At 33.6% G+C, this 11,463-nt stretch overlaps 1 protein-coding gene across 2 annotated transcripts in view; it reads right to left on the bottom strand.

Annotated features, from left to right (window-relative positions):
• The window catches only part of ALDH1A1 (aldehyde dehydrogenase 1 family member A1), a 30,673-nt gene extending 20,060 nt beyond the window's left edge, over positions 1-10,613 (bottom strand). Inside the window, exons 1-3 of one of the 2 annotated variants that reach the window (XM_066340056.1) lie at positions 10,529-10,613; positions 10,109-10,227; positions 3,325-3,429 (exon numbers count right to left, since the gene is read on the bottom strand). In XM_066340056.1, coding sequence (XP_066196153.1) covers positions 3,325-3,429; positions 10,109-10,198 — 195 coding nt within the window. In that variant the 5' untranslated portion in view covers positions 10,199-10,227; positions 10,529-10,613. Of the gene's footprint in view, positions 1-3,324; positions 3,430-10,108; positions 10,289-10,528 lie in introns of those variants that run through there. The other variant, XM_066340057.1, reaches the window with a different exon arrangement.
• Positions 10,614-11,463: the final 850 nt, after the last annotated feature.

Consider the following 11,463-nt stretch of genomic DNA (forward strand, 5'->3'; position numbering starts at 1 on the left):
TTCTTTAAAAATTAAAAATCAGGCAGTTTTAAAAAGCTAATTTTAAGTATTTTGAAGTCTAAACGCTGTCTTTGCACATATCAGATAACTTGTTGGTCCATTAATGTTTTTTATTGCATATTTTGTTATTTATAATTTGGTTTTCACTATAGAATAATTAACAATGAAACTATCCTGTGCTTCCTGGAAAGAGTGTTCCATGGTTTAAGAAAAAACTATTACTATTTCTCGAAAAAATGCTATTACTACTTGAATTCTTCAATACTTCAAAATTCTTGTAAAATTTACCAATGAAAACAGTGGGTAAAAAGGGGGTTTATTCTAAGTGTTTTGTTGGAAATGAAAAATTTTGAAAAAAAAAGAAAAAAAAAGTTTCTATATATGCCACATATCCCAGAGAAATTTTCATGCAATGTTGGAAGCATATCTTTCAAATATTTTTCTTTTGCTGTTTGCTAATATCTCCTCCAGGGAAATCATTATCAAGGTTGACTAAATCAGTGAATTCAACTAAGTTAACACTGTAGTCAATTGTTTTAAACAGGAACCAGATCTTGAATCTTTAACTGGAGTTGGTAGCTATCAACAAATCTTAAGAAGCTGAAAGAGATTTGTGTTAGTGGCTGGGAAAGCCCGGCACAGGCCTGTGAGGCAGAATATCACAGAACTTCCAAAACTTTTTCCAGGAAATTTGGGAAAAGATAGAAAGGAATATATGAGTAACATTGCCATTCCTATAGAGTAATGCAGACCAGTCACCTACATCAGGTAGCTGAAATCTATAAAATAAAGAAATTATTTTCTTCAGAATCTATCAGCATGTTGTCAAACACCTCATCACTCTCTGTGATTCCTTATCATAAGTTTTCTACATCTTTGCAATAGAATTCAAGGGTTGTGGCTTGGGCTTAACTGGAAAAGGAGAAGGGAAAAAATGTCATACAAATATGACAACATAAATTAAAGTTACATTGTCTGGTATTACTTCTGCTAGAAGTGGAGAAATAATTAAACCCAAGAAAAGCAATATAAGAGTAATATAGGGGCTGTGAATAAAAAATTAATAAAAAACATTGTTCTTCAACTGTATGAAATTTAATTTTATTACATAAATCTACACTATGGGTATAAAGACTCCTTTCTGAGCCATTTAAGATTTTTTCACAGAAGTACCTTTAGTTTACTTGTGCTGACGATTTGGTGAGTTGCTTTATTATTACTAGGGGCCTTTAGGATTAGGAATGCAGCTTGAAAGAGCCATCAAACTAGAAGAAAACAGTTCTCACCCACATATATGTCTGCTCTTTGTAATTGCCTCTTGTTTTAAAAATACCACTGCAAGGCAGTGGACAACCCTTTGTCAACCCTATTGAATACACAAATTAAATTCCTAAAATCTCTTGGCTCATTATCTGAAGTTTAGCCTCTTGCATATTAGGTTCATAATGGCTGTGTAATTTACTAGATCTGCACAATTCACTAGTCAATTTAGTTAATAGCAGTTGTCATTACGTATTAGTTCGAGAAATTATTGAAGAGAAAGCAAACCTGTGTGTTGAATAGTATTATCTCTGTATTAAATGAGTTGTTAGAGAGCTTGTATGGAAAGAAATCTACAAAAATCTTGAATGGTAACTGAACAGTTGCAGGTTATGAGTAATTTAATTCGGAGATGATAAATTATCATCACTAACTGTGCTGAGACACAGTTAGTTTCAGCACTATTTATAATAGCTAGTATTAAAGAAAAGTAAAACCTTTGAAAAACTTCAAGTTTTTAATTTTTTAAAAATTATTTAGCTTCAGGTTAAATAATTAAAATTCAGACTTTCTCAGCCATGTTTTTCCTAAGAAAATGTTTAAAATGCATCTTCATTTGGCCTTCTTAGTGATTTGTGATCACTATTGCTGAAGTGCTGGATAACATTAGAGGCAAAGATTATTAGGAAAGTCATGAGGAGATTACAGACCAGAGTAAAAAAAGATTTAATTCAAAGACAATTCTGATTGTATTTCTCAAAAGGGAATTTTATTTCAGTGTGAATTTCTGTACTCTGAAAAAGCTTTCTATAATGGCAACATTGTTTTTGGTGAGCCTATAACACAGACAAACTTATAAGTTTTACATTAGTTCTACAGGATAAAAAGATGTTTAACATTTTGATGCTAAGCTTAAAAAATGCTTGTTATAAAAACATTCTAGATATGCACATTTCTTGATTAAAATCAATGTATCGTTTTGTGACAAATGTGGAAAAAAAATTTCACTTTTGGATGCAAGATTGACTTTGAAATGGAGATGTAGAAAATTAAATACATATGTGCAAGAACCAAATCAGTAATTATAAAATCAGTTTTATTTCCAGTTAGAGTCATGTGAACTGGAAATAAAACCTGCACATTTGTATTTATTTTCCAAGAATATATTTTTTTAAAAAAACCTTTCTTTGGTCAGCACTTTTAATGCTGTTAAGCACATTTTCTATCCTATTTTAAAAAACTACCACATTCCTTACATTTAAACTATATAGTAGAACTAGAAAGTCCTGCTTGTAAGAAAAACAGACAATAACAAAAAATACAGAGATTAGGGCTTAGGTTTTCATTGAATCTTTGATTACATGGCGTCTCTCTGAAACTTTCCACAACACAATCTCATAAATATATATATAAAATGTTTCTTTGCAGTCTTCAATGATATTTTTAATAATCTCTTTCATTGATTCGACATGCTTCAAGGAGATCAGTTTGAGAGGAATTAGTAACTGTTTGTCAGGCTACTTTCAGCTAAGAAAGTAATTTTTAGGACTATGTTCCAATATGTTTTTCACAAAACAAAATGTTTGAAGGAGGCAGTATTAAAAATACATATAGCTAAAATACTTATGCCAGTGATCATCTTCACAAAATTTGTGAGAAATGATAGGCATTTGTCCTTTTTATATTTTCTGTAAGGAAAAGCCTTCTATAAATGTGTAATGAACAAGATTATATTACTTTGTAATAAAGAAAACATAACAGAAAAAATAAAATCCCAACTAAATTTTTAGATGTCAATGATCACAGATAAGAAAAAGAATCAATAATATTAGTAAAACAAATCAGAAAAATAGTTCTTCAGAATGTTTCTCATATGAGTCTAAGGTAAAGCAGTTATAAGTGTCTTTTCACAAGAAAAAAAAAATGGCTTATTAAAAAGGGGTTTGTGAAAGAAGGTGTACATCTGAGGTGATGCTTTACATCACACAAATGGCTGCCTGTCTTCCTGTTTTTAAGATACACTGAAAATAATGTTACAGCTAAGGGCAATAAAGAAAATCTTACCTTGTCGCCCTCTTCAACATCACAGATTTTCTCTTCATTTGCAGGGTTAAAGACTGCAAATTTTTTACCACTGACTGAATCATGCCATTCATTGTTTATAAATATCTGCAGGAGAAGAAATAGTACAACAATACTACTAACACATATATAGCTGATGTCTGTTATAAGTTTTAGTGAATAAACCTACCTTTCATAGCTGAGAGCTGCCAGATTGATAGATGTCTGCACTAAAACTGGATAGCTGTTACTACATTATTCTGAAGAGATGAGTAATCACATACATACTTAACCAGGATCATTTTTTTAAAAATTTACTTCCTTTGGAGAGGCAATTTTTCTCTACATTGCTTTTGTTTGTTAGTTTGTTTGTTCTATGTCATAAAAATAAAAAGGGGTCCTTCCCCTTTCATGTTGTAAAGGGGTCCTTCCTCTCGGTGAAGTACAAGAGAGGCGCAGCCCTAAATGACCTATGGAAAACTACCTGAGTTTCCCATGCTCATAGGGTTGTTACCAATGAAGGGCCTTTCTGTTACACAGCCTGACAGAAGTAAACCCAGTTCTCAGATTCAGTAAGCATATTGGAATTAAGAATATCTTGGTGACTACTGCTGAATTTAGCTTTGCTTTTATTTAAAAGACTTGATAAATGCACAGCTGTTGAAGAGAGGAGGATAAGTTGCTAATAAGGGTTTTGTACATTGCTTTATGATAAGATATACAGTCCAAAGTTAATAACAAGTTAACCTGTCCTTCTCTGCCTGAACCTCTGTGATCTCTGGGTTCATGTCAGTGCTGAAATGGGTGTGTCATGCTAAGATATCCTCCCACTACCTTGAGACCACCTTCCTGATGCTGGTGGGCTGGTGCCGTCCTTTCTCACTGTCTTCCAGTGCCATTGCACTGTGAGATCTTGATTGTACTTTTCTATGAGGACACGTCAAGCTCTGACTCACTGGAACAGGTATTTTTCAGCTCAAGTTGTGCTTCTCTCTAGAGTCAAGGCATCTTGTCCTACAGTTAGTCACTGGAGTCTAGCAGTGAGACCAGCTAGCACTCTCCACTAGGACAAAAAACCTAGTGTTTCTGCTTAGATTAACAGGAACTTTGAAATAGAAAACCAGAAAATACTTTAGTGTAGGCAAAGTAGACCATGGCTGACTGAGGGCAAGACAATATCAAGACACCAGAACTACAGGATAAATGCTTTTTGTCACAGAAACTTGTGGAACAAATCCTTCCTTCACAGCCACATATGTTCTTAAAATGTGACTGATTTCAGGGAATATTTTTTCTGCATAGTATTAAACCTGGTTGAGAAGTTTTTAACAAATGGTGAATTGCTTATTAATAACCATCAAGATTGATATTATTATTATTTCTAAATGGATATGGCAACAGACTGTTGATATATTAATATACCCTGTACTATATTATTACAGTTCTGTATGTTTCTGTTTGTCTTTATGTGGGCTTCTCATACAGTGTCAGTACCATCTCTGGCATCAGAATTGACCAGCAAACTCCTGATTTAACAAAAGCTATCTATGAAATAAACATTTAAGTCCGTGGAAATTTCTTGCTTCTGATGAAGCAAGTTGTAAGAATATCCACACAAAATTGTAATTGTGGTGAAAGAACAAAGACAGTAGTGAAATGGTTAATATGAAAAAAGACATTGCCAAGAAAAGAGACAAAGTAAAAGGTAAATATTAACATAACTCTGCCATGATGTTACAGTATGCCAAATTCATATCTGTCTGTGAAAAGAATAGTAGAAAAACATACCATTTTTGGAAATATTTAAAGTGCTTGTTTAAGTACTACATTTATAGCACAAATCAATATCACCCATAAATTTATTTCTTATTAATGTTTCTAATACCATTTATGTTTAAAACGTAACTTCATTAAATTTAATATATATACACAATATTGTATCAGAGTTGTATAAATCAAACTACCCAGATGTCTTTCATAAGCTAGATAGCAGCCTTGCAAAATGGGGGTAAGAAAGACAGGGAAGGAAAAAGTCTAAACTCTCATGTAAGCTACAATAGCATATTTCAGGCAGCTGTACTCATTAAAGTGCATGCAGCCATGCTCATAAAATGCTGTGGAGTGCTTGCTACAAACAGGATGTGGATCCCTAAATCCAGGTAACACTGAAGTACCAGCTAACAGCAGCCTCCAGCAACAAGCCTGACCTGCTGAGAAAAAACAATGTTTGGGATCATCTTGCTATAGGTCACAGTGTTTTGTCAGTGAGCCAGAACTCCACTGACAGCTCTTCAGACATAAATGCAAAGGATCTACCCCTCTGTGGCAGGCGCTGTGCAGTGAGTTGTCTGTAGTGACTGGCTATGGCCCAGGAGGTTTAGGGCTACAAATTTTTCCAAAGGTTTAGAAATATTTTTACAGATGTCTTGTAACTGTTACTTCACTGGAATTTTAGAAGAGAAGATTTTTTTCTATTATTATTATTTCCACAACCCAAAGAGTTAATGACTGTTCAAACTTCTTTGGAGTAGAACTGGAAATACAGATTTCCAGTAGATGAGACTGTACATTGTTAGAGCTTAGTATTTTAAATAAAGCACAGGCAACATCAGTCAAAAGGACTCAGATGTCTTTATTCCTCTATGTCATGGGGCAATAAAACCTTGCATTTCTGAAATGATTGATTTCAGTTCAAATGATCTAGTACCATCCATTTGATGTTGAAGTTACCTTCAAAACTACAGCATTTCTTTCTTTGATTACATGGTTGATTTTGTCACTTAGATGACTTAAGCAGAGAATGGAGACACAAAACCTGAACTTTGCCCTTTTTTCTGCATCCCAGTGGTTTCTTTTCCTTCAGTCTTGGAGTATTTTGAAAGAACTGTGAATTCATTTTGAAATATCTGCTAGATGAGAACTGCCATATTTGTATCTGTGCTGAATGAGGGGAGAAAGCATTTTACTCTGTACAGCTTTGCCTCTGACAAACAACATCACAGCTCTGCTGAAAGAAATTTTAGGGTCCTTATATTAGGTTTCATGATCTTATGAAACATAATTTTTTGCTTAATCTTCCTTAGCATAAGGACTGCCTTTTTTGTGGGCTCAATATTATCCAAGCTGTACAGGGTTTCAGGCTCCAGTGTCTCTGCAAAAAAACTTAAAAGTAGAGCCTAAAAAGAATATTTCTGCTGTTGATCTCATATTCAGACTTTTTCTACAGACTCACTGTTTTTTAGGGAGCAATTTTTATATATTTCACTAATATTGATTTACATTATAATTCATACATGGATGTATGAAAAGTAATCGAAAGGTAATGAAACCAAGTAAAATGTGGATCTTCCATAACTTAGCTATTAAAGATAGCTTTTAAAATATGGAAATGAAGGTTTAAGCAATTTTCTGTTTAGATATCAGAAACTCTTCAGACTATCAGTATAAGAAAAAGCAAAGCTTCTTCCCATCCTAAACTTGCCCCTGGCTATAGCATATTTTTTTGTGACAATACTTTTTAAATGAGCCCAGTTTCCTTTTTTATAGAGATAAAAGTGATCACCGGATTTGAACCCTTGCTCATCTGGCTACTCTCAAGCTTTCCCATGTGGACTATGAAGCAGGGAATTACACACCCAGCACAATTTTACAGGTCAGGAACAATGAGGATACACCAGGGCTGAGGCTGGACCCGTGCTGGAGGCAGATCAGCATCACTCCTGTGAGGTGGTGCACAGTGCTAAAAAATTGTTGTACCTGTTCATTCCTGCTTACATAGGTTGTGACAGCCATTCAGGTATTCTTGAGTACAACTCACTAAAAGTTTACTTAGCAGTAAATATTACAGATCCATCTAACACTTAAAGTTTTGTAGCCCAAGAGGAGGCTCATTTCAAGTTCTAATTTACTAGTCTCAAAATATGTCATCGAATCTCATTGTATTCTTTGAGTAATAAAATTAAATATGTGGCATTTATTAAGGTACTACCAAAGAATGAAAATATAAGCTTTAAACAAATATATCAATATAGAAGCTGTTGTGAAATCTCTTTCTTTTCTCCTCTCAGGTTTTTCCTTACAAGAAGCTTATATTTGGCTAATATTTCATGTAACTTCTTTCCCCTCCCTTTCAATATGCTAATATTGATGCAGGAAATACATTTTACTGCTGCAATGGACTAATAATCACAGAACATACGCTTTCTATTAAATATTACGTAATTTATACATAATATAAATGTGGCTCTGTGTCCATGAAGTGGGCTGATCTTAGAAAGAGTAAGTTTCTATAGCACCTTTCTAACTCATTACCTTTCCCCAGATATTCCAATTACATTTTTGAGCTTTTATGCCTAACCTTTGTTTTTGAAGCTAGTGGCTGCAACATTTTAATGTTCAGCTATAATTTTTCTTTAACTCAGAGTATCATACTCTTCTACAGTTCTTGATATTCCACGTGTAGATTAGCAAAAGAATGTTCAGCCCTTTTCTCCCCCTCATGTAATTTGACAACCTAATAATTAACTAATCTGGATTTCCCTGATTAAAGGAGTACTACAGGGTTTAGTGTATGTGAAAGCATCGTGACAGAAAGCATTTGTCAAGCAATCATTGTCTAATTCCTCAGTGTTGACTAAGTAAAATATTTACTAACACATTTTTAGCCAGCTACCAAAACTCCGTGGGTTAATGGAAATCTTTAAAGGAGGTTCATATATGAAACTAATTCAAGATTACTTAATCGTTCAAAATACAAGCTAATTTCAGTGTTTAAAATACATTTGATTTGATATCTGAAAGTCAAATATCATGAAGAATGCTAAGTGATATACCATATGTAAAAGGTTTACTCTGAAATATAGTTATGCCAATCTATAGATTTAGTTAAGTGAACTCTGCAAAAAGTCACAAATGATCCTAATCAAAGAAAATAAAATAGAAAGACTGTTAAGTAAAGAGAGTCCTTGGAACATCTCCTGCAGAACTCTTCAGATTCTTTTGTGATTACAGTTGCTATTATGTAAAGATAGAAAAAGAGAAATTTGAGGTTGTGAGGAAGAAGAATCTGTTTCTACGTGATTTAGTACATCAGCAGTAATTGGTGTGTCCCTCATCTTGATCCTTCCAGTGTTACTAGCCACTCACATCCCATTTTCTAACTTGTATGGGACAGGAGAAGAATGGGTTGGGTAAGAACACAAGAGTGCAAAGACCTTATTAAATTGTGGGGTGTGTGCTGTGTCTGGGGTGACATTTTTATTTTCCTAACTGACTATCTCTCAGTACACAGCTGGGATTTTCAGAAAATCCTGTGGGATATTTGAAGACAGGAGGAAAGCATTGCAAATATCAAATCTCCACAGACATGTGCTTGATTTTTTTAAACAAGTGCATTGCATTTCTACACAGTTAAAATTTATATGCAACTTTTAGGGAAATGGTACCTACTGTCAAGGCAAAATAAATATTTATTATGTGACACTCTCCTTGATTTCACAATACAAACTAGACTTTTCAACAATGCTTGTGGTTGCTATTTTGTACCAACAAAATAGATTTTTAATACTGAGATATTTTAGAAGGATGAAAGTATTTACAGGAATTTTTGTCTTGGTTATTCAGTTACATCAGTTGGTGTTTTTCTCATATTTATTGTTTTCCTTTGGAAAACTAAAAAAATCAAAGAGTGAAATTTTTTTTGAGATAGGAAGAGCAGTAGCGTGCTATCACATGGCAGAACTATATATATTTCCTGTTAAATATTTACAAAGTAAGATCCTGCATGATTTATTCAAAAAAGACATGTAGTGAAACATGGTTAAGTTTTTTCCATTAGAAAAAAGGATAGCATGGAATTTAAAAGAAGTAGTTTAGATGAATACTTGCTTTAAGAAAAGAAACTTAACAGTGGTTCTAGAAAATAACATTATTTCCCTTGAAACACTATCAAGAAAAATAACAGAACTGTAACAAAGAATCTCCAGAGTTAAGAAGTCCTTTCTGGTCAATTCAAACCTGAATGTTTCAGAGGGCAAAGTTTCAGCTAACACTTTGAAAAAAGTTCTAGCAGATATCTGTGTGTTACGATACAATATTATAATATGCAACCAGCAGAGTCTTTTAAAGCTGGAAACATAAATCTGGATTCAGACCTTCTTTATCTGTATATTTTTAACTCTATATGGAAAGAATTTTTTATTTCAAGAAGTTTATGGTAATATTGCATAGTTAAATTGATAGATTAGATTTGGTTTATGAGATACTTGTTTACCTGAAAAGCAAATTGAAAACTAGATAAATTTCCTCTAATGTAACCATAATATGTGACCAGAATTTATTTTATTTTAGTTTCTTTTTCACACTCCTCTTTCTGTGTAAGCTTATCCGGCATAATTATTTGAATCTGCTTATAACACAATGCAATATGTTAACATTTTAACTTGCTGTTTTAATTCACTGTTCTGAAAAAACATAGTAGAAATATTTCATTCTTTGCTCCATTTCACTTTCTGGTAAACTTATCATTGACTAAAATTTGTTTCAGGGGAAAAATAACACCCACACCAAGTGAAAGATGGGACAAGTCTATCATGCATGCACAAATAGGTACTTTAAATTAGGTTAAAATGATCACTGAACATCACTTGCTAGTATGTGTAAAATCAGAATAAACATTTTAAAAACTGATTTACAATGGCTTCCATAGTTCATTTAAAGTTAAAATGAACACATCCTACTGTCTGAAGTGAATGCATAAGAAAGATTAAGAAAAGCAAGTACTACTAACCTTGGTGTACTTAATCTTCAGATCTTTTAATGGTTCTGGCAGTGCTGGCATAGCTGGAGCAGGATTGCCATCTGAGCCTTGTTTCTTCATGTTTTCAGTTGAGAAGTTTGAGGACGTTCCTGAAACACAGGTGGAATAAAGTATAAAGGGAATAGAGTGATTTTTGCCCTGACTGAGCTCCTGGCTTTATTTGTGCTTTTTTATCTGAACCAGCCATGGTATATTTGCATACGAGAATACGATTGGGTGAAAGAATTCATTGCAAAGAGAAAATGACACTACTTATTTTTATGACCAAAATCAACAGCCTTTTCAGTGAGCTGAGACCTCGATGAAGCACATGCTGCTGAAACAATCTGCCTAGGCAGACACTTCGAGTTCCTCACTGGAGAACAGAACTTAAGGCCTGTAAAATCTTACCTGTAAAATTGCTTTCTCTCAGCAGGCAGGTATCCAGATTCTAAGGGAACCACTTTTCGTACTTGAAAGCCGGTCTGAAGGTAAAGACAGACTTGTTAGCTCTGAAAACAAACCTTCTCACTAGAAGGCTGATGAGAATAATTGCCAGAGCTAAAAAACATTCATTAAAACCCAAGCCACCTTAAGTTACATTTTAACATGTTCAGAGTACATTAGAAGTACTATAATTAATGTCTGTTTTGTAGCTCGCAGAGATAAGGGGAGACTATGTTGATAAAAAATCCTTCATGTGTTTTTCAAGAAATGTGAAGGTGGAAAAAAAATTAATCCAGAAAAAAATTCTCCCTAGAAAGAGCTAAGCAAAAACTTGTTGTTCTTTCCTTCTAGACAGCACCACAAATTTAAGAACAAAGTTTTTGACACAGTGCCCTTTGGAATATCTAAGTCCAAACAAATTGTTCAATAGACTAGATTTTTCTACCTTGATTGGAACTCACTTTTTTGTTCTGATTATTCAAAGAAAAACATATATCTTGCACAGGCAAATTGTTTTATACAAGGCAGATAAGATACAAGGAACTTCTTTTTTTCATCAAGTCCTGCCTTTTTTGCATAGTGCTCCTGCTTTTATATGCTAGACTTCTGATCAATGTGCAGTGGATCTACACCATAGATATAGAATGAAATGGTCTTATTGCTTTCATTGAGACTAAATAAATGCTTGGAGAATTCACTGCTCACAGTTATTTCATGTGTCAGGCATCATCTAAACCATCTGTCAAAGAAGGGCCTTTAAGACATCTCATGAGCTTAATTTTCCCATGCATTAATTGTATTTCATATGCTTTCTGAATTAAAATGCGTGCCATAATTATTATTGATGACTTTTGTGTTTGGACATATGGTTTGAGCAAGAGTTTCTGAAATTTAGGTAA

This window comes from Sylvia atricapilla, chromosome Z, assembly GCF_009819655.1.
Source record: "Sylvia atricapilla isolate bSylAtr1 chromosome Z, bSylAtr1.pri, whole genome shotgun sequence".
NCBI lineage: Eukaryota > Metazoa > Chordata > Aves > Passeriformes > Sylviidae > Sylvia > Sylvia atricapilla.